Source organism: Pseudopodoces humilis, chromosome 2 (genome assembly GCF_049639895.1).
Source record: "Pseudopodoces humilis isolate 2021_Gansu_Grassland_sample_001 chromosome 2, ASM4963989v1, whole genome shotgun sequence".
Classification (NCBI taxonomy): domain Eukaryota; kingdom Metazoa; phylum Chordata; class Aves; order Passeriformes; family Paridae; genus Pseudopodoces; species Pseudopodoces humilis.
In genome coordinates, this window is record NC_142201.1 from 88939823 (window position 1) to 88963502 (window position 23680).

Here is a 23680-nt window from a genome sequence, read left to right on the forward strand (position 1 = left end):
AGCTACATTGCAGAAGCTGGGAGAGACTTGTATATCTGGAAGCTGTAACTGACCTGTGTATTCCAGCCTGTGTACATGACCTACATATTTATTCTCTTGGACATACTGCTGCAAAAGGAACTTTAAAACTGACATGAGGTCAAGAATTGATTGTATTGTCTACATGTTCATACCCAAAAGCCTCTACTCCACATAGAATTTTTGAATACAGTTGAATCATCTTGAACTTGTAAATACAAAATATCATGAAGACTAGGCAACTGAATCAGATGCATTCTTCAAAAGCTCCTTTCAATTTTGCACACATGAAGAATTTTACTTTCAAGAACTGTGATAAAACTCCAAATGAGGGGTTGAGTGGTAGTTGGATATAAGATTCCCAGGCTTCCTTCTTTCTTGAAAGCAGTTGTTTACAGTGAGCTACTTTAGCAGTCATTTCAGACACCTTTGGAAGATGAGACAATGCAACTGCAGATGCCAGCATCAAACTCCGGATCAGTTTGTCATTCAGTTCTCACTTCAACTTAATTGTTACTTGTGAGTATTCTGAATTCATGGCAGGTTATGGTACACTGATTCTCTCATCTGGGTTTGGATGACAATTTCCAAACACCCTTCTTGTCAAACTGATAAAGAAGAGCTTGTATTGCATACAATAACACTTCAGTTTCTAAACAAACATCTTAAGCATATTCTAAAAATCAACATCAATCAAGAGCAACTAAGAAATTAAGTTATTCAGTGGTAAAACAGTGAGGATGAGAATGGCTCTGAACCTTTTGGAAATGAATGCCTTGATGTTTTCTGATTTCCTGGATTTTTCTTTAGGAGCAAGTGTTCTTTGGCAGACAAGTTTCTTACATTTCTTTGCGGAAAGGATAACCAAAATTTCAAGTATAGCATATACTAAGCAAATACCAGCCAGGCAAAAGTACCAGTTCCTGTAAAAACTGAGAGAAATCCTGTCAAATACAAGACTTGTCTCAAAGACTGGAGAATAATCATTGCATAAGAAACTGAGAAGCCAAGTGATCTTGTTTGACCTGAAGCCATATTAGTGAAAACTGTATTATATTAAATAGAGGGATAATTTGCTTTTCAGGAACTATCTTGAGCTGGTGGCTGACTCAATTGAAGACTGGGTGAAAGAAGAAGAAGCTAAATACCAAAAAGAGAAGATGGGTAAGGAAATAGAGTTTTTTAAATTGGAAAAAGCCACAGCACAAGGCCCTCTTGGACTGTGTGCCAGTGCTGTCACAAAACTGGCTTTACTAAGAAAGCCAGAAGTGGATATCTTGTTTTTGTATTCTAGGAAATTAAATTTTCACTCTAAGTGCTGAGACACAAATTTGTTCAGAGCAGAATTGCCTATGTTTTTTCATAGGATGACCCTGTTTTGATATCTATATAGGGATAAATATGTTTTGGAATTAATTAAATCACTATATTTATGTATTCTGCATCTTTCTTTGTTCTGAAAACTGACACCTTTGGTATCAACTTGCATTTTCAATCACTGTGCTTATCTAATGAGATTAAGGATTACATACAAATATGAATCTGTTCAGATGACTGAACATATGAAGAGGTGAGCAGTAGTTAAAGCTGGCAACATGGTGCAGGAGAATTCCTTTTTAAAGGGCAGGATAAAAGCTGGAAGTCAGAAGATGTGGGCTAGAAGCTAAAACTGGAAACCTGAATTGACAAGACTGCAGAGCAAACTTGAATTACAAGCAACATTTTGGGTAGTGAAAATTGTAAGCAGTTCATACAATAACTGTTCAGCAGGCAGCAGAATCTGAAAACCCTTATTGACAAAAAAGAACTTTTGTCAAAATTGGCTACTTGTGTATTTAAATGGTGTTAACAATTATTTGTTTATGTTTAACCTTTGCTTTCTTACCTTTTTTGAGAATGTACTTTGAAACTTCCCAGGACTAGCAGTTAGCATTTACAAAAATAGAAACATTACTCCTCAACCCAGTTAACACTTCTGATTATAGTTTGGAAACTTAAAGTACAGTTATGACTACTAAATCATAATTTGTACATATCTAGCTGTCACAGGAGCTAGATTGAATCTTGCCCACGTGGTGCATCGTGACAGTTATGATTCATGGAGTAGTTCACTTGCTGAAAAGACATAATCACCTCTAGCTGGAACATGCGGATGGGCAACGGTGTCCTTAGGTGTTTTCAATTTCACTGACACTGCAATTTGTACTTTATCGTACAAAGTAGTTTAACTAGAAGTTTCTGATAGTGTTCTTTAAATTATCTTTTCTAGAAGGTAAATATCCAAGCATAATATAAAACTACACTTATAGAAGCTACGCTTTTCATACGTCATAGATGCTAAAAAGCCGTAGTAGTAAATGAGGGATATGGTGAGTGTTTCTTTAGTGAAGGTTTGAAGGTTCAGATGGCATTTATTTGGGTTCTTTGTCCTGAAAGGTTGCAATGTCTATGACTCCGGTGTTGAGCTTGTTCTGGCTCAGTTTAAAACAAACTTACTGTGAGAACAAAGCCTCCAATAGCAAGAAGCAGAGACCCAGTCTTTACACATGTTGTTGATATATTACTTAGTGTAATTGGTCCCCAGTTATGAGAATCAAGTTTTTTCTAACCTAAACAGACTTTATATTTTATTTCTAAATATATTTAAGGTTTGCTTTATTGTACAGTTACGCTTTTTCTGCTTTTAAATATGCATTTTTATTTACTTGCACATCTTTTTCCCCCCCATTTTTAAAAATTATTCTGTTTTCCTATATTTATAACCTTGCTTATTCTCCTTTTCACTTTTCAAAGGCAGCACACCTGAACCTCAGAATATAACAGAGTCTCAATCCAAGAGTGAAGAAAGTCTCATTATCAGAGAAGATTCTCTGAAGGTGAGGCAAATATTTCTGAAATTAACTAGATAGCACTGCTTTCTTGGGAAGGTAAGCCTTTGTTCTTTATGTAGGCTTGATTGAGTCCTCTTAGTTTTTCTGCTTGTTGTTATTTCTTTTATATGTTATTTTCTATAATTTATTCCTTATTGACTGTGAGTCATGCTGTGTTGTTTTCTTAAGGGAAGACTATTCGGAGTTAGACTAGGCAATTCCAAAGCAGTTTATTGTTTCAATACTAGGAAATTAAAGTTATGGATAATATCCTACTGATTTTATCCTAGATATAAATAGAATATCCCTATATAAATAGAAAACTATTTACAGAAGTTTTCTGATTTTAAAGGTATGAAAAGATAAGATCCAGATCCAGGTAAGTACTTGTGTACCCAACAGTACATTTACTGTCTACAGCTCTTTGAAATTAGGGAATGTAAATATGGTACCTCAGAGTTCCCTTATGTCAGTGAATCCCATTTTATAGATTTAGTCCATGACCATTCACTACAGATTAATTGACTTGCCCAGGTTTGCACAGTAGATTTCTGGCTGAGGTAGGGATTAAGCACACGGTTGTTTAGGTCTTAGCATTGGTATTATTCATTAATCTGCACAAATCTCATTTATCGGTATTATATTCCCCTGCTTTTTTTTGACTCCTCACAAACATATGTCTCATCTTCCCCACAGTGTGTAACACTGTGCAATTCAAGTCCTGACATGGAACGTAGATAGGAAATGGGGTTAACTGTCACAGCTCAGTTGAGGCTAACACCTGACTTGTAACTCTCAATGCTTGCCATTTCTTCCCCAGAAATGCTTCTGCTTTTGTATGTTTATACCATAAAGTACTGCAAGACCCTAAATATTCCAGAAAATCTCAAATGTCTTCCTGATGCAAGCTGATAATTTTGGCATTGATACCTCATTCCTCTTTCTGTAAAAAAATAAAATAATTTTATCTCACAGTTGCATTTGGGCAATAAGCTTATACCAGTGATACATTGTGGTTTGGTGGTAAACATTGTGGAAAAGTATTCAATGAAATTGTTCTCCTGTGACTGATTGTGTAAGATATGAATAATCACCTGATTCATCTCCTGTGGTGAATAATGGCTGCTGTTGTAGATTGAATGAATCAGTAATTTTATCCAAAATTTGGCACATAATATTGTAAGACTTTTGAAATATGTCTTAGCTGAGAACTTTGATTTTGTTTTTGTTTGAACATTGATTTGGTTTTGTTTGCTTCTATTCTTTTCAGCATGCACATATGAAATATCTTGTAGTACAAAGATAAACACAGTCTGTTTAATTCCTAATGTTAAATGTAGGCTTGGAAGATGGAGCAGGACCGATTACGAGAGGAAGAAAAAGGAGAAAAGGAAGAAAGGGAAGAAAAATTGCAAAGTAAAAAGAAAGGACGGGATAATAAAAATAAAGAATGTGAAGAATCAAACAAAAATCCTTCTGAAAAGATGTCTCAAAATGAGTCAGCAAAAGACCCTGAATTTGAGGAGGATCATAGCATTCCAGAACCATTTTCTGAGAAAGTTTATAAGGTAAGGAGTTGTATTATAGAGTCAAGATTACAGCAAGGCTATTATCTGTTGTGAAATGTGAGTTCAGGGCAAAGTTGCCCAACTGAGTCTTGTTACCTCCCTTGTTTTAGCAGCAGATCCTTTACTAAAAATTTTTGAAAGCAATTCTTGGATGTTCAAGATTATCCTACACCAGATTATTTAATTTATTCTTTTTTTTAGTGTAATATGACATGAACACTAACATAAGTTGATCATTGAGATTTTTGTGGGATAGGAAAGGGGAACATAAGAACCTGTCCCACCTTCCATAGTAAGGAACTACTGTACCTAGTTGAAATTTTGACTGTCCACACTGGAAATCACTGTGTCTTATATTTCCTCTTTCAAAATTCAAGCTTGAAGTGCCCTTATCTAAAATCCATATTTTCACTGTATTTCGGAAAGTAACTCCATTGGCATGTGCGCAACAGAAAATGTAGAGCTCAGCTCGCTCTTGGAGATTAAAGCACATCAAATCTAAACTGTAATTGTGCTTCATGTCACTAGCAATCCCAGGAACTCCTGTCTAGACAGTTCAATGGAGACAGCAGCTCCCCTTCTTGTTGCACTAATAGAGAGAGCTCTTCGGTAGTTTAGTTCAAACAGTTTTTCAGCAGTTTGCACCACCTTGTATTTGCAGAGTGTGTCTTGCATCCAAAACTTGCATACATCAATATAATTCAGTCTAAATTTGCTTAAGTACAGGCTTCAAACTCAGATAATTTTTGCCATCTTGTGGCACTCTGGAAGGCATAACAATCTAATTAGATTTACAGTGTGTGAATTCCAAAACCTACAGGGTAGAAAGCTGAATCTTTACCTGCCCTTTATATGACCCCATGGCATTGTACTTTGTCTGTTTGTACTTCATCAGAAATTTTCTTTCTCTCACACTGTGTTAACCCACCAGTCTACTTGCTACTCATCAGTTTCTATGATGGTTTTCACATGTAACAATTTTCTTCAGTTAATAACTGGGAAAATATTTGGGTATGACAATAGCATGCTAAATATTTGGTCAAGTTTTCATTACATTAGTTAAATTTCTAAGCAAAAGGTGTGGAGCAATACAGTGTGATCCTGATGATATGTCCTTCATTTACCTCTTTCATGTGTACTGCCTTTCTTGTTTACAGATAATTTAAGACTTGTTTTTTTCCAGTTTCATGGCTACAATACAGGGGATGATGTCATTCAAGTATCAGGAACCAATCAATATCTTTTCCCATCCGATGGAGGACAGATTCAAGTAGAGAAGATAGAGTTTGTAAAAAGTGATTATTTTTTTCTTTATGCTTTGCATTGACTCAGTGCTAACTGAGGAATAATTTCATAATCCATAAATGCTTTTTCATGTCTAGCAGTCAAAATTCAGTTGAAGAAATTCCATATTAGGCTGCATCTCTACTAATCTTTACAGTTACCTGTATTATGTTAACAGTTAACAGATAAATGAAATACCAGAAAACTAGAAATGTAGAAAAATTGGTTCGGATTTATTTGTTCAATGGCAACTGATGCATGATATTTCCAGAATGTTCAAATTATTTTTCCAGTCAAATGCAATATATCTAAGCAGAAGATTCTTCTGCAGACTCTCAGATCTAATTATCAGGAAGTTTTAAAATATTTACTCTAAACTCAGATAACCCTAATTTTGCCACGTTGGTTTTCTACTACACAATTCAGTCCAGTTATGAGAAATTTTCTTTTTTGAGTGCTTTAAAGTTGCAGGTGCACCATTTATTTGGGTGCAAATAAGTTCTGAAGCCTGGTGGAAGCAATAATTGTATTCCATTTCTGCATTTACAGAAACTCTGATAAAGGTGAAGGTAATAAAAGACAACCACAATTTCTTAATTCATATCACAGACCCCAAGGAAAACTTCAAAGAAGCTGAAGAGCAGGAAATTAATGAAGAACAGCAAATTAAATCAGGTCAGTGGATTGATATCACTGATATAAAGAATTAATAGTTTGACATATTTCATATTTGGATGTAAAACTTATCAACTAACAGAAAATATATTGTTACTAATGGCAGAAAGTAAGAAAAGTCAGTGTTCCATAAAACAAAGTGAAAATCCAGTTGGCTGACTTAGGCACGGTAGAGAGAGCTCTTAGCAAGATGTAAAAGCACAGTGCAGGTCAGTATGTGCAAACCAGTCTCTTTTCCAGAGAAAGGAAATCACCATTCCTTAAGAAAATAGTTTTCTTCTTCAGTGGAGGACCCTTCATATCTTAACGTGGCCTGAGAAAGCCCAGGAAGATGAAAACTGAATCCTGCCCATTGTGACCAAAGTAAATACCTGCCCTTGAAAAGGAAGATTTCTCCTTTTGATGTAGACCTCCTTTTGTGGGTCACATGACCATAACATTACTGCCTCCTCAAGACCTTTGCTTTGAAAACAGATCTTTCTGCAATCCACCAACTTCTACTGTTGCTTGACATACTCAACAACAGTATGCATGTATGTATGTATGCATACATTCATACAATACTCAGAAAACATTGAATCCAAATTCTTTCTGAACCCTGGTGAGAGTGTTTCCAAGAAGGAAGCCAGTTTGCAATAATTTGTGTATATGTTTGCCGAAAGTATTATGGAACTGCTGTCACCAAACTGAAGAGTATTGGAAAAGGATAACTTAGACATATTAGCTCTTTTCATCTTCATCAGTGTTCAAAAGCATCCTGCTCTTGCTTCTCCCCTTGGCTTACCAGCGATGTAATTGTAGGTTGTTTTAATACAAAATTTGCATCCCTTCCACAGACAAGATTTTTTTTGTCTGCACTTCTGACAGCTGACCTGTATAATTCTGGGGTCTGCCTGACAGTACTGGCAATAACCAGTGTGTGAGTATCTGAGACAAGTTGTATTCACTGGGCACAAGTGCGAGACTTTCCTCCCATGTAAACAGGAGCACCTTATAGAAAGGCAGCAGGGAGGACAAGAATCAATCCACTCTGATACTTGACAGTGGCTTGATGGTACAATGGTAAATGTGTAAAGCAGTCAAAATTCCAAAACACCATCCTGCATACGGTATTCAGCAATAAGCATTGAAATGACAGACAAGAAATAAGAGCAGACAAGGTCTCAGGATGTGTCCCATGTTGATGAGTTTGGGGGATAGCTTGGCATGCCTTAACCTTCTTTTGTAGTCTTCTCTGCTACTCCTCACCATTTTAAGAAGCTGTTCCCCATATGGGAAATCCCAAGTTTTTCTCTTACCAACAGAGCATTTCTTTAAGGCAGTAAAGTAGTTAGCAGCTGAAGTAGAGGCAAGATAGGACCCGGTGTCTTAGGAAGTGTATCTTGCCTAGTTCATGTGGTTTTCACCATGACATACTTATCACATGACACCTTGGTCTGCACCTCTAAGTGAGTTTGGCTTCTGATCCACCTTTACAAATCCCAGACGTGTCTTTGGATCTAATTTCTCAGCTTTTTGCCTTTCTTTCACTTTCTCCTCAAAGTACACACATAGAATCATAGAATATCCTGAGTTGGAAGGGACCCTCAGGGATAATTGATGTTCAGCTCCTGTCCCTGTGACAACATGTGAGGGACAGTGATTTTTATCAGTGCATAGGCCACATGCAATAGAAGTGGGCACTTTAACATTCTTGTCAGCCAAGAAACAAGGATCCATAACTTCAGAACTAGGTTCTTTTGCTGTTTAAATTCCATAAGGCTTTACACTAGTTGTTGCTATTAAACCTGTTTTTACACACCTAGCTAATTAGAATGCTGCTTCTGGATAGAAAACCACAGGTGTATTGCACAAAACTGGCTATTATATATAGTACCCTATGAATGGAATGTTGGTTTTCCCTGCCCTATTTAGTCTATTTAGTCTATTTAAGTTAGTCATCCTCGCTGAGGTTCCACTTTTCACACCAACCTTTGGTTTCCAGTCAGTCCAGACACCAGTCAGGTGGTTCTAGTATGTGTTGCTATCTTTAAAATTATTTTTTTTAATTTTTTTTTTCCTTAAGGAGAACTGAAAAATCAAAAGAAAGGTCTGAGCAAGTTTGGATCTTTTTCAGCCACCTTAGAAAATGGAATCCAGCTGTCTCTGAGCTATTATGGACCTACAGGGGAGCCAGCAGGTAAAGTAAGCAAATAGAAGAAGATATTTGAGAACCATAGGGGGATCTTTTTTTTCCTTTTTTTTTCCCTTCATACACTTCTTAACCCAATAATTTGTTGCATGCAATTCTGCTTTTCTCAGCAGCTGTTGCCACATGGTGGAGAATTTTCAGAAAGTCTCAAAATGAGATTACATTGTCAAGAATATTCTATGATTCAATTTCCAAAATGGAGGGAGGTCTCCAAGCTTTTCTGCTTACTGTGAAAACAGAGCAGAGCAAGTATTGTTATTAAGTAGCCCAGCAAAATCAGCCAATTAATTTGAGCCAAAGAAAATGTGATTTTCTGAGGAGTCTTCTTGGTTTTCCAAGAAATAATATTTTTGTAAACTTATATAGGTGATTATGGAACTTTCATATTACTTTAGGAGTTGGACTTTAGGTTACAGTTGCGCAGACATAATGAGGGATTTCTCTCAGCCTTTCAATAAACACATTCACCAACTGGAAGCAATTGCTTCAGAAAACCACAGTGAAAACAGCGTCTGCTTTTACCAAGAGCTTTTTGTTTCCGTTACGTTTGAAAGGCCACTGAAACCATCTTATGGATAAAAGTGAAACCCTTTTCTGATCAGAAAATAACTCCAGGATTTTTCAGCTCTTAAAATATGAAAACATTTAATTGAATGCATCTTTGTGTGGACTGTGGTAAACCATTCAACTCTACACTCAGTTTTAATTGTTCAAATATATTTTATGAATTAATTACTTAAAAAAAGGTTTTTTAGACTTGGACAGAGAGAGCATTCACAATAGGGGCCTGCAAAAAACTTGGATTTTGGCCTAAAAGAGAGACACATCTGATTAAACACCTACATGTCAGCTGTGATGTTTAGGTTTTTTCACATTCACCATAATCATCCTCTTCTATATTAGAATAATCATTGCCATGTTGAGCTTTAGAGCACTGCTAGCTGGCATTCTTTGATTGCTTGCAGTTTTTCTGTGATCATTTGTTTGTTCCAAATTCCCATGGGTCTTTGTATCATAAGTGCTCAGAATAATTCTGACCAGAAATGCTCTCTTAGATGATTCTCATATGCCATCCATCCCTAGAGCAGAATGGTATACCATGAAATCTGCAGTTTCTCTCCACTGATCAGTTAAATTGTGTGCAAATTACCCTTTTTCCCTGCAGTACTGAAATAGTTTTCTGGAAACTCTCTAATTCTCATTTTTCTTACTGCTTTTCACACTTTATCTATTTCATCCTCATTTTAGGGAAGCTAAGGTGACAAAAGGCTCAAGTTGGCTTTCAGCTTTATACAACTTTTTATTTTATTTTGTGAGGAAATGTTAATATTTCTTCAAGTTTTGAATAATTCTTTGATTTATCCAGCATTATCAAAGGATAACTTCTGATCACTTTACATTTATATTAGAAATAATCTCCTTGTCTTTTTATGTCAACCAAAATAAAGGCATGGGTGAAATTTCAATGAAAGAGAAGTGTCAGTTTGTTGAAATAATTAGAGAAAATGTAAGTTTGTATTTCTTTTATTTTCAATAAATTGTTTTGAAGGGCAACAGGACTACTTCCTGTTGACATGCCTAGCAGGCTGTCCTAATGCTTGGCTTGAAGAATTGCAAGAGTCTTGTCAAGTCTAGATCATTAGAATCTTTCTGATGAATTATAGCAGAATAGACCTATGTAGTACAAAATTTCTAGAGTCAGTCTGTGCTGGATCAGCCCATGATAAAGTATAACACAGCATAGTCATTTACTAGGTACTAGACTCAGAATGTCTCCACTTCTAAGTATTCTGGAGGTAAAAGAGAATTTTAAAATCATATTTTTTTATTTTTGAGGCGATGACCAAGTGACAGCTTGTGGGAAGCACTAGCTTCAAGGTGTCTTTTAGGCTAATAAGTTGTCATTCTGTGAAAAGATTTTCTAAATATTCGTATCTTTAGTCCCTCTATCTGAAATAACACACTCCCCCACTGAGGTTATTATTTCTAAGGTAAAACCTAGCATAAAATCTTTTTAAAAAGTACCATGTGGCCATCTACATTTATGAAACTTAATTACATTGAAAGTATTGCTTTTCCCTTCCTTAGATGAGGAAACAGGTCCTGTCTTAACAAGAATTCTGAACATCCCTTCTGTTCATGGTCCGACCATAATTCCGACAGCAGTTTCTCCCATTACAAAAAAAGATAAGGTTGACAGAAAAAAATCAGTAAAAGCTTCTGCCAAAGGAAACCGTGGCAAATTAGCCCCTTCATCACCTGATAACCTTGTACAGCAAGAAGAAGAAAAGGTGAGAGAAGACACAAATATCCAATCCAAATAAACAAAAAATCAAATGCATGAACTTCTGTAAATGAAATACATATTCTTCTCAGAGGGCTTTGAGCTGTGCCTTTACAAATTCCTAACAATCTGTGGTGTTCTTAAGGCTATGTTTTACTCTTTCAGTTGTTCTCAAATGAATGTATTGGCAGCTGTTAATGAACTTAGTCTTTATGACTCTCTGACGTAAAGCATTGAATCTGCCATGGCCCACATACTTTTGTCAATTTTGGCTTTACAGTTACAGCTGATACACTGCAGGTGATCAGGGGCCTGGGGCACCTCCCCTGCAAAGATAAACTGGAACAGTTGGGGTTGTTCAGCCTGGAGAACACTCTAGAAGACCTTAGAATGCACCTTCCAGTACCTAAGTGAGGCTATGAGAGAGCTGGAGGGGGACTTTTTACCAGAGCATGTAGTGACAGGACAAGGGGAAATGGCTTTAAACTGAAAGATTAAGTTAAATATTAGGGAGAAATTCTTTACTGTGAAGGTGGTTGAGGCACTGGAACAGATGCCCAGAGAAGATGTGGATGACCTATCCTTGGAAGTGTTCAAGGCCAGCTTGGATGGGCCTTTGAGCACCTTGGTCTAGTGGAAACTGTCCCTGTCCATGGAAGGGGGGTGGAACTCAACAGTCTTTAAGGCCCCTTCCAACTTGAACCATTCTGATTATTATCTCAGTTACAAGAACTGCTACATTTTTAGTTTAACCAAGCAGAAGTTTTTATGCTTCCTGAAACCCATATTCAAAAGTCTAGCTAACCAGCAAATTAGTGAAGACAGTTTTGCAGAATCTTTCTCTGTAATTTGGTCTTTCCGGCTGATAACAAGCCAGGGACCAGCAATTTGAGGAAGTTACTTTTTCCTTTAACCGAAGTACTTCTATCATATTACAGGTCTTTGGAATGAATCTTTGGAAAGCAGATTCATTCTGATTTTCTGTTCTGAAGTAGTTTTTAGCTGAAGCAACACTGTGGCTGTTGTTGTAAAACAGATTCTGTGCATATCCACAAAAAGGGCTTCTTAACTAATTTCAGTATGGAAGGTGGTGTAGGGAGTTGCCAAACAACACTCAGCATAACATACAGCAATTGTGTGGAACAAACAAACCCTATAGAAAATTAGCCCTATAATTAAAAATATGTCAGGATGACTTCTAAACCAAAAGGCTTTTAACTATTTGATTTGGAATTACCTTGGATAGAGAGTATCCATATTGGTACATACAGCACCTGAGTCTATTTTGGAGAATCAGATTAGAATCCAAATGGGACTTGACAAATTCACATGGACATGGTCTGTAAAACAGGATGCAATTCAGTAAGAATAAGAGGTAGGTTCTACAATTACACATATAAATTATCAGTCTATTATGTCTACAAAATACATAACAATTGTGGCAGTGACAGTTCTATAGCGAAAGGTCTGAGTTGTCATGGATCACAAGTTATCTGTAAGTCAACAATGCCATCTTCCTGTGAGAAGGGCAAAGACCACTGAGATGGGAATACAAAGGAGTATAGTCTGGTAAATATGTGAAGTTATTTTTCTTTTAGAGCTGGTATAGTCTCAGTTGAAGTATTATGTCCAGTTACGGATACTGCACTGCAAGAAAAATATGGGCCATGCTGAAGTTTTAATAAAAGCTTTAAGATTACAGGTCTAGAAAATTTATCCAGTGGGAGAGCTTTAAAAGAATTGGTTTGGGTTTGATCTTGAATTGAGAGACAGAGTAGTCTTCTGTAAAGACCTAAAAAACCCATCGTCTCTTATGTGAGCTTGTATCACTATCAGAAGTATTTAGAGGTAAACTGATTTTTTGCAGTAGCGGTTCAAGTGAATCAGTGGGAAAATGTCAGTGAGGTTAATTAAGGAAAAGTCTTTAGGATACATTACATTAGAATTTTTCACTAATGGTATAGTTACACTTAATTATTGTTTTTACCATTAGGGAGAAGTAGATGACAACTGAGGGTTACTTATGCCCTATTCTGTGATTTCTACCTCATGATGCTCTGACTACAATCTTAGGGTATTGAGAGTAGCCTTAATTACCAGTAATATTAGGTAAATTAACTGTAAACCTTACAGCATCTTTTATGCTGAAAAATAGGTGGCAAAATATCTGCCATTTCCCCCCGCTCTATTTCTGTTGCTAAAAAGCAAGAATATGGGATAATACCAGGACAAGTTCTTTCTGTTACTTATGTATGCAACTCAAAACTTTTTCATCTTATGACTACAGGCCTAGTGCAGTCCATTGTTACATAGGTTTTTGAGGGGATGATTCTTCAAGGTGAATGAAAAAAGACAGCATAATCAAAGAAAATAACTAAAGTTTCCACTTCTGAATCCATAAACTCTAAAAATGTTAAATATTTTGTGTGGTAAACAGCTCTTTAAAAAAAAATAGTATTGTTAAAATGGAATCTGTACAGACTAAATCTGTACTCTCATTTTTTCTTTATTATTTTAAAACGTGGAATAGAACTTAATTAATTTTTCATTCTGTAGATGGAAAAGAAAGAACCAGTTCCCCAAACACAAGAGATGTCAGATGCTCCTGCTTTTCCAAGTTTGAATGTCTCCTGTCCCAATGGACTTGTACTGACTTTTCTCGGTGAAAGGTTTCGAGGTTAGTTTTCTGAGACACTGCAAAGTAAGGAATTTAAGAGAAGCTAAGACTAGAGAAGAAAATGATTTCTTCATTGATGGGTTTAGATGTAACAGTAACGTTTTTAACATGTCAGAATGCTAAGTCTGTCATAATGCATATTTAATAGGATTTGCAATATGAACAGTATGTTTTTATTCAAACAAATATAAAATCTAGAATCACAACTTATTGAACATAAAAGATTGAGGGCAAAGGAAGTAGCAACCCTAAAAAGCCCTTGGGAGTCATGTTGGATAATCATTTGAATATGCATGTAGTTTGGAATACAAAAGAAAAACAAGCAAATTCAATAAATAAATACATATATATTAAGGAATCTTGAGTGATGGCGTGAAGTTGGTTACATTACCCATATCTGCACTTCCTTTGAAAGTATATGTACTTAAGTCCCAGGACAAAATGTTAATTTGAAAGATACAGGGAAGAATGACAAAAATTATTAAAGCATCAGAAAACGTATCTTATAATGAGCTCATTTCACCAAAGAACTCCATTTAATTACCAGAGAAAAGGTTGAAGAAGTGACTGGTGCTAGCCTGAAGTACAAGGATGCAGAATTTTGGTGATAGCTTGTAAACGCAGTATAGAAACTTGTTACAATTTTCAGGGTCTTGAAACTGAAAACTACGACTTTATACTAGATCTAAGTTGTACTCATTTGGTAAGAACATTACACTCCTAAATGGAGAGTGATTAGCACACCTAACCAAGGTTGTGATGGAGTCTCTGCTACTGGATGTTTTACAATCAGGTTTTTTTGTTGCTTTTCTAAAAGATGCCATCAGTTTCAAACAGGAATTATTTCACACAAGTCCTTTGGTTTATGCCATCCAGTACATACAGAGAAAACACAATAAGCCTTTCTGCCCTTATCATTAGATTTCCTTTAGAAGACTGATGGGGTATATGGATACTTTAGAGCTTCTGTGCCTGACAAATATTCTGCAATAATTATTTTTTCCAGTGTTTTTGAAAATGTGTTAGGTTCATCTTTACATGTTGTAAAGTGTAGTAAATCTTGGGGTTTTTTTTTAGTCATGCTATTAGGTTTTGAACCAGACAAATGTGAATTTTGTTGTCATCTAGTTAGTTTTAAAAACCAGATCTGTACATCAGGCATATACAGATGTCATTTAATACCTATGTACAACAAATCTGTACAGCCCAGTAAATGATTAATCTGACATGAACTAAGGAACATGCAGAGTGTTCTCAAGCATACATAGTTTGGCAAGAGGCGTAAGTTGAAATCCTGAGTAATTGAAGTGAGCAAAGCGATTACAGACACATACATGGAGTCTCTCAATACAATTATCATAATTATACTCATTAGCATACTGAAAACACTGCCACCATTTAATCTGAAAAACTTACTTGCTCAAGCAGACAGAGTACATTACTTGGGTTTCTATAACAAATTCAAACTTGGTGAAACTCAGTTGGGTTTTTTTTTTCACCTTTATGGGCAATTAGGGAATTCCATTCACCTGATGTAAGTCTTCCAAAAGTTTGGCATCCCTAATAAATCTATCTTCAAATTTCCCTAGTTTTCATTTGGAAAGATATCCACCTTTACAGGAAGATGCAGAGTTTCTGAGTAGGTGACTGTTTCAAACTTTGCTCTGAAATCAGTCTGTCTTTTACCATGTGGATTATAGCTTCAGCCAAGGAGGGTTAGTCTTACTCAGCTAAAGTTGCATGTCTTCTGTCGACACCATGTTGCTGGGTCTGTAGCACTGTTTGAATGTGTGCTATGCAGTATTAATTCAGAGTTTGCTTTCAGATTTGAAAGGTGAAGCCACTTCCACTGAAGCAGAGAAAGAGATGGTAGAAAAAAGTGAGGCCAAAGCAGATGAAGGAGAGGAGGAAGAGGTTATGCAAACTGCAGAGGAGGAACATCAGGTTACAGAAGGTGAAATAAAGCATGAAGACACCAAAAGTGAACTGGCTGAGCAGCCTACTCTGGAAATTGTGGTTAGACAGAGTTATCCCCAAATGGTAAAGAACTCTCACCTTTATTCACCTCTGTCATGGCAAACAGAACAAGAGGTGTCAAGGGTCATCACTAGTCAAGGAACTGTCATAAAGTACCTGATGGATGGATCTACCCAGGTACGTTTGGTAGAATTCATTGCAAGCACTACAATTTAGTACATTGCAATGTGATGGAAGATTACCCTTAAACTTGTTTTTGTCTACTGAGATCGAGAAGTGTCCAGTTTGTAGATGAAGGAGTTAAGTAATACTGAATTATGCTTCCATGTCAAGGCTAAAACACTCTTCACTTTGTCCAGAGTCAGAACTTAGGGAAATTTAAGTGTGAAAATTTCAGGCATGTGAAAATTTCAGGCAACTTTGTGATTAGGAAATAGCTGAATATGGTTCAGAAAATGGTATTCCTAGATTTTAGCATCTGAAGTATGGATGAGTTCAGCTTTGGGTATTTTTGGCAATATGAAAGCATCCATATATTTTTTCAGTCTAAAAAGTCATATGGGTTCCAGAAAGACCTGACCTGCACTAGATGTTAAGCCACTTAGCCAGGATTCCTGAGAAATATATCCCTTTGAGAAATATGCAGCGAAAGTAGCTGCTGTATATCTGTATATTCTCAACATACTGTTTTCTGGTAGAAAAATGTAGATCTTATGTGCCTAGCATGATTTTACAGCAGCCTTTGTTTAAAAAGATTATGAGTGCATCCTTCCTAATATTAACTTAATGTCTATGAATCATCAGAAATTCATTGCATATGATAAACATTCAAAAAAGAAGAAATATTTTGTTCCATACAGTAACAATTTTAAGATCTGTTTCTATATGTTGTCCATTTCTTTTATACATCTTACTGTGTTTATAAATTAATTTAGGAATGGTTGGAGTAGTTCTATCTAGACTCTAGAGAGTTTATCTGACACATAGAGAACATGCATGTCAAGAGTTGAGTGTAATGGATCTTAGAAACCAGCTATAATTAGATAAATAACCAAGACTTCTTTTTGTTAACTATCATAATGGCTAAAAAATTAACAGCTGTCCTAGACATGTGGAATATCTCAGTACAGATCAATATGTCAATACAGATGCATTATCACTGCTACCAAAAAAAAGTCATTAACCTACGACCATTTAGTCAAAGAATAATCATCTTTAGTGTTTATAGCACCCCTAGAAGAATCCCCATTAATTATATCCATGAACTGCAGAAAATAGCACTCCTTCTGGCAATGACTAATGGGATGAAGTTTAACAAAACCAACTGTTGGATCCTACACGTGGGACAGTATTACCACCAGGCACAAGTGCAAACTGGGAGAGGAGTCTGGGGAGGGCCCTGCAGGGAGGGCCCTGGGGGTGCAGGTGGCAGCAGCTCAGTGAGAGTCAGCAGGGTGTGCCTGGGCAGCCCAGAGGGCAGAAACCGTGTCCTGGGGGGCATCAAACAGGCAGCACAGCCGGGCAGAAGGGGGGGATCACCCTGCTGTGCTCAGCCCTGGTGCGGCCTCACCCGGAGTGCTGGCGCCACTTCTGGGCATTGCCACTTCAGAGTGGTGGGAAGATCCTGCAACGAGTCCAGAGGAGAACAAAGCCAGTGGAAGGGCTGGCAGGTGCATCCTGAGAAGAGGGGCTGAGGGCTCTGTGCTTGTCTGCTTTGGAGAGACAGAAGCTGAGGGTCAACCTCCTTGCTCTTGCAGCTCCCTGACAGGGGAAGTACAGGGGAACGTGCTGATCTCTTCTCCCTGGGATCCACTGACAGGACACATGGCAGTAGCTCAAAGGAGCACTAAGGAAGGTTCAGACATTAGGAAGCATTTCTTTTCCAAGAATAGTGGTCAGACACTGGAACAGGCTTGCTAGAAAGGTGGTTGATGTCCCAAGGTTGTGAATGTTTAAGAGGCATTTGGTCAATGCCACTAAGATGCTTTAACTTGGTCAGCCCTAAAGTGGTCAGGCAGTTGGACCAGGTGATCATTGTAGATCCCTTCCAACTGAAATAGTCTGTTCTATTAAGTCTCTTTTAAATAGCTTCTTTATTTCTTGTATTCATTATGAGAGATTTTACTTTTTTCCTCTCCATCACACAGTATTCTAGTGACTCACACTTGTGACACATTAAGACTTTCTAATGGTGTTTGAATTGATTTTAACCTTTAGTATGTCATTGATTTCTGTAGATTCTGTTTGCTGATGGCACAGTGAGTAAGAGCCCTGATTCTGGTCCTGTCTTACCACCACCTACAATTCCAGACAAAAAACAACCCTCACCAGAATCAGAGAATTTATCTGAGACCAGCACTAAGAAAGGTAACATTTCTTGTGTTTTAGACAGATATAAAGTTAGTAAGGCTGATGATACTTAGTAAAGAGTATATTTCTTTAGTCTGAAAATTCTGACAATGTGAAATGCAATTTTATCTGTACTCAGCTGCTGCATGCTGCTATGTTACCTTCATAGCAAATAATTTCTCTCCTATTTCTTTTCTTCTTCTTCTAACAGGGATTCTAATAAGTAAAAAGTTGTGTAAGAGCTTCAGAGTGAACATGAAGTCTTTTAAAAAAGAAATCCTTGTAACTACAGTAATGTTAAATCCTTACTTTTGTCATACAGTTTTTAGTCTTTGTATTAAGAAATGCTTCTCTCACAGAGAATACATTTTTCTTCTCACTCTGTGTTTTCCAAGGCACCTAATATTGGTCATTATCAATTGGTTGTATGGACTTGTGGTTGATGGTAATATAGCCATTCTTACTGTATTTTTTTTGAATGAGAAAAAAAACAAATAATATTTACTTCATACCTCAGAGTGTAGTCCAAGATCACTGTCAGTATTAGTTAGTACACAGGATAATTCTGACCTGTCACATTGACGTACAATTTATTGGAAATAGGTGAATAAAAATCACCACCAAAGAGAAAGGTGTCTCAAAAAGAGGCTTTTTGAGTCAAGTCCATTCCTTTTTCTTAGGATATTTCTTTAGATAACTGCAAAGATGAGAACAACTCTGACAAACCATTTTCTGATATGAATTCTCAATATCTGTGACCAGTGTATGTCCTTTATTTCCTGTCCTTTATTTATGATCACTTTTATACCTTCCCCACCTTTCTTCTCCTCTGCTAATTCTTGACAAATTTCTAGCGATGAGTTCCATCTCTTTTTGGTTTCAGGGTGGATTTTTGCAAGATATTTGCTCTAAATCTTTCAGCCTGGTCTCTGGACTATGCTCTTGTCTTTTGAATACACTTAGTCTAAGTTATATTTCCTGAATATGGGAGACAAGAGTTCTCTATAACATTCTCCATAAGATCTCTCCAATTGCCTTTCATAATGAGATCTTCATCCTTTTCTTCTGATGCACCATAGGACTGATGGCATTAGCATGCTATTTTCGGTTTTTTGTAAGGAAGCGCATTAGATAAGGCTAGTTCAGAAACATGTCTTTGAGTAGCAGGAGTTGTAATTTTCTTCTAGCCTGTTAAATAGCTCACTTTGCAGTTCCGTCAAAAGCAATGTTCACAAACTCTGCACTTCACTGGTTTTGTCCTTTGCCTTAAAGAATATCAAGTCTGATACAGAAATTTTTTTTCTGCAGGGAAAAGCAGTGACAAGAACAGTCTATTATGCTCACCCAAGGGTGGGGAGTTTGAAAAGGCCAATTCTACACAACCTAAGGCAGGAACCTGGATAACAACAACTCCATTAGGCATTCGAGTGGGCACAGAGGGTGCAACAAGAATGGATCTGAAGCCACTCTTAATGTATCAGTCCACAAACCTAGATGATGGAACGGTATTACTGCTTTTGTGTTACTATAGCACTGTCTATAAGCTAAGAGACAGGGCTGCCATCACATAAGTTGTAGGATTTGTTCTTTGAAAACGTCCTACAAGTTGTGTTATTTCACTGTTAGAAATGCAGTAGCTTTAGATTTTGAAGAAAATGTGATTCCTCTGTCTCTGAAGTAGATGAAGACATGGTAGTCAAGCTTCTTCAGAGCTTCAGTCCTGATGCCTTATATTGTTGTTGTTATATTGTTATTGTTATATTGTTGTTGTTATATTGTTGTTGCTGCTGTCACAGTGCCAATATAAATTAGTCCTTCATTCTTTCAGATTATGACTGTACGAGACGATGACGTGATAATTGTTGAGAAGATGCGTGGTAACAGAGTAGTAGAGCATGCCGATGGTACCAGGATCACAACTTTTTATGAAAAATGTGAAAAGCTTTCTGTACCAGAGGGTAGTGTGGAAACAGGTAACATCAAAAGGGGAGCACTTAATTTTCTTGCATTTGACCTATCTTGTGAAACAGAAAGTTGTCAAAATAAGTACTAAAGCTGGCTTATACCAGTAGCCTAGATAACAGATCCACTAGTGTAGTCTAGTCTTAGCTTGTTTGCTTTCCTTCAAGAGTATATTTGGTGCAAAAATAATATTGTTGCAAATAATTAAATTGCCTTCTTTCATACCTATATGGTCCTTCTTCACCATGAGACTGCAGTGCCAGAGTTTTAGTGTGTTCATTGCCCTCTTTCCACCTGCCCTAATAATAACAAGGAAGCTGCTTTGAGTTCTGACTGAAGGTATGTAAGGACCAAGGCATCCTTATATTCCCCAGTGAAGCCATGGACTCACCAACCTTGGAGATACTGAGTATCTGAATATAGCTGTGAAAAATGTCCTTCCAAGAAAAGTGAAACTTATATTTGCCTGAAATAAGTGGGGCTAAAGGTCATGTGTGATTCTTCTGGCTGGTGTTGTATTCTCTGTGACTGCTTCATTTGCAAGGCAAGTCCCATCCTCCTTAATTAAAATGAAAGGGACATTTACTGTGTGAGTGTCTGGACTTCAAACGCAGTGTAGGAAAAGACCATTATTGAGTTAGCAGGAAATGTTCAGAAATAGCTCCCAGTGGGATGTTAAAAGTCAAGAGACCCTTGAACTGATCTGTCTCTTCAATGGAAAGGCAATAACCAGATTACCATACCTGTTTCATTTGTTTTCCAAGATTTGTGTTGCTGAATAGGAATTTTTTCACATTTTAAAGCTTATATTACAGACACAAATTTCAGTGATCCAACTTGTATATTACAAATATCTGGATCATTATGGTTAGTACCATACTTGATACATTAGAGTGTACTTTCCTAGCCAGCTGCAGATGGTTACAGATATTTTTTGCTGTTGGGTTTTTCCTATATTAAATTCACAGTCCAGAACTTTAAATGTTGCATATTGTTTACATAACATAAAAATATGTGATAGAGGATGGTATGAAGTTTATGAAGGTCTTGCACTGAGGAGATAAAGATCCAGCACTATGAGAGAAAAAGCAAATTGGATCCCAAGACATTTCCATGATTCATGTGCTCCTGTCTCATTGTTCTGTATTAATTCTTAGATGAACCCTCAAAAGCCACCAAAAAGAAACTCAAAGGTACACGAGTCGAGAATCCTGAGTTTGCTACTGTTATAACAAATTGTGAGGATGGTACCTGTTGTACTATCTTTGGAGATGGGACATCTATTCTAGCAAAGCCACAGGGCACATATCAGGTGGGAATTATTTTTAGTCTGTGACAGTGACGTTTAATCTTTGTGTTCCAAATTCCCTGCCATTAGCAGCTCTCACCTTCATTACCTCCCTTCTCTATAGTCTTCACTAATCCTATTATTCTGTCTCTTTCATACTTTGCCAATGTTTAGATACTTTCTCACAAATGTACAGTATATTTAAATCACAGTCTTAAATTTCCTGAAGTAAAATATTACAGACTCACATCAGCCCACCTCTTGGACCTCTTCCTTCTTTCTCTTGCTCTAAACTGGATGATTCAGTATTGAATGTCTGAAAGCTGTCCTCTTGATTTGTATCTGTTCTTCATTTTCACAGTACCTTTAATTTAATGTTTTCATCTTTGAGGATTGAATCTCTTCCCTTTTTGCTGTCATAGGTTTTACCCAGCAAGGGAGGCTTTCTTTTCTTTGATGAAGATTGCTCAGCAGTTTATAGCCATGAAGCTTGTAATTTCAGCAGCAAGGAAGAGAAACAAGCAGGAAGATACATTATGAAACACACTTCCAGCACTATTTGTGAGATGATGGATCCTAAAGGAAATACTTTTAAGGTAGAATTCATGGAAGAAAACAAGTTTCTATATTCTAATTTTATCTTATAAACTTCTCTCAAAGTCAAATTGTAACCTTGTAATATTTAAAGTAGCCAGAATCAGGTCTCTGATATCTTCTTGACTAAGTGATGGATATCCTTTTTATTTTTAATTTATCTCTTTTTAGAAAGACTGAAACAGAACATGTGGTGTACAGTTTAGCTCACCAATAAAGTTCCCTTAATTAGCATGATTTGTACTATAGCTTAAAAACTGGGTGTGTCAGATTCAGTTCAGGGACTGTCATTTAAATCACCCTTATTTAAATTGAATCTTGAAAAAGGCATTATTATTCCTTTTTAGGTCATTGTTAGCTGTCTTGTTTGAATATATTAATGTCACATTCATTAATAAGCAGATATTTCTTTCAAGAAGGAAAATACTGTAGATGTGCACTCAGTAAGTGTACATCAATGCCTGTCTAGAGTATACAGTTACCTGGCTTGACCAGTGAGAGAGTATTTTTGTGTAAGTCCTTGGGCATTTATTAAATATCAGCTAATATGTGATATTAGCATTTATGATACAGCATGTCTTTATATAAACGTTTTGGGGATTTTACTGTCTTTTCAGTTTTCCTCTTCATTTCTTTTTCCTGTGAGGTTTCCAGTTGCTCAGCATAAAATGTTTTTCTCTGTCTCTTTCACTGGGCTAGGTTATGTTAAAGTTCACCAGCAAGTCACGGTTTTAAAAGGATCTTTTAACTCAATTAATTTAACATCATTTCTGCCATAGGTCCTGGCTGATGGCAGCACAGATGTGTGCATTCCCAGCATTGGCTCTGATGGCAAGGAGGACAGAAGTTCAGCAGCAGAGGACGTTAACAAACCTATCACTTATAATGAGCATGCCCCAAGGTAAACTGCGTTGCATTCATAGGTTAACACTTCCTTTTCTTCACTGCACAGCATTTGTACAGGGTTCACAGATTTGTGCTCCCTTTGTTCAGTACTCTGTATTTGCACATTTGATGCCATCATGTTGGAGTTCTGCTTTCTTGATAGAGCCCCATGTGTGTGTTTGGCTGTGCAGGTTTTTCATCATCTCTGCGGATGGTTCTGGAACGGAGCTCCTGCGAGAAAAGGATGTACACCAGTGTATGGCTGAGGCCTGCAGTGATCCTACCACTGCAGTCTTGCGAGATCCTGTACAAGAACAGCCAGGTAGAAAACTTCTCTTTTCTGACAGACTACTAGTAGAAAGAATTGCAAAGTTTCAAAACTCTTATATGGGCAGGAAATGTTTTTACCCTTGTAAATAAGGGTCCACACTTCTAGGAGTGAAATAAAGAAGTTTGGGGGAAAACCGTAGGAAGCAGAGAATTAACTGAAGGATGCTGTTAAGGGATAAGTGAACAAACAAATGGCATATTTTTATCCATGACTCTCAGTCAGACAAATAAAAATTAATTTATTTTTTTTAACTTGAACTGATTCTTAGCAAAATGTATCTTTAAACCAGGTGTTGTAAGTATTACTATCCTCCGCCCTATGGCTGAAGCATCCCCCTGGGTAATGAAGAAAGAACCAGAGAGTATTGTTCCTCCATATCTTCGGTCAGGAACTCAGGAAGAATCCTTTCCTCCTGAGGTATAATTGTTTCAAAACTGTCTTTTCATAATAAAGCAATAGATGTTTGTCTCTGTGGGGAAATGAAGCTCTAAACAATATGAATGTTAAGTTCAGTTTATTAAACAGACAGAGCAAAGGGTAGGCTGTGTCAGGGAATGTATGGTCCCATTCTTTTACACTTAGTGACGGGATATAGCAATTTTAAGGGGAGTTTATTTTACCAGATGAAGATGTTTTAGAATAGATAAATTGTTCCCAGGAATCTGCTGGCTTTATTGTCTGTGATTCTATAAGGAGAGCACGTGCTTTTCGTCTGAGACACATTGCC

The 23680-nt window shown here is 36.9% G+C and overlaps 1 protein-coding gene across 1 annotated transcript in view; it reads left to right on the forward strand.

Moving 5' to 3' along the window:
• SPAG17 (sperm associated antigen 17) overlaps nt 1-23680 on the forward strand; it is an 83577-nt gene that overhangs the window by 41789 nt on the left and 18108 nt on the right. Inside the window, exons 18-34 of the mRNA XM_088051306.1 lie at nt 1103-1182; nt 2812-2894; nt 4229-4456; nt 5640-5751; nt 6290-6415; nt 8481-8594; nt 10695-10897; nt 13447-13567; nt 15393-15721; nt 17782-17911; nt 19202-19398; nt 19722-19866; nt 21013-21167; nt 21566-21739; nt 22517-22638; nt 22814-22944; nt 23243-23370. Coding sequence (XP_087907432.1) covers nt 1103-1182; nt 2812-2894; nt 4229-4456; nt 5640-5751; nt 6290-6415; nt 8481-8594; nt 10695-10897; nt 13447-13567; nt 15393-15721; nt 17782-17911; nt 19202-19398; nt 19722-19866; nt 21013-21167; nt 21566-21739; nt 22517-22638; nt 22814-22944; nt 23243-23370 — 2578 coding nt within the window. The remainder of the gene's footprint in view (nt 1-1102; nt 1183-2811; nt 2895-4228; nt 4457-5639; nt 5752-6289; nt 6416-8480; nt 8595-10694; nt 10898-13446; nt 13568-15392; nt 15722-17781; nt 17912-19201; nt 19399-19721; nt 19867-21012; nt 21168-21565; nt 21740-22516; nt 22639-22813; nt 22945-23242; nt 23371-23680) is intronic.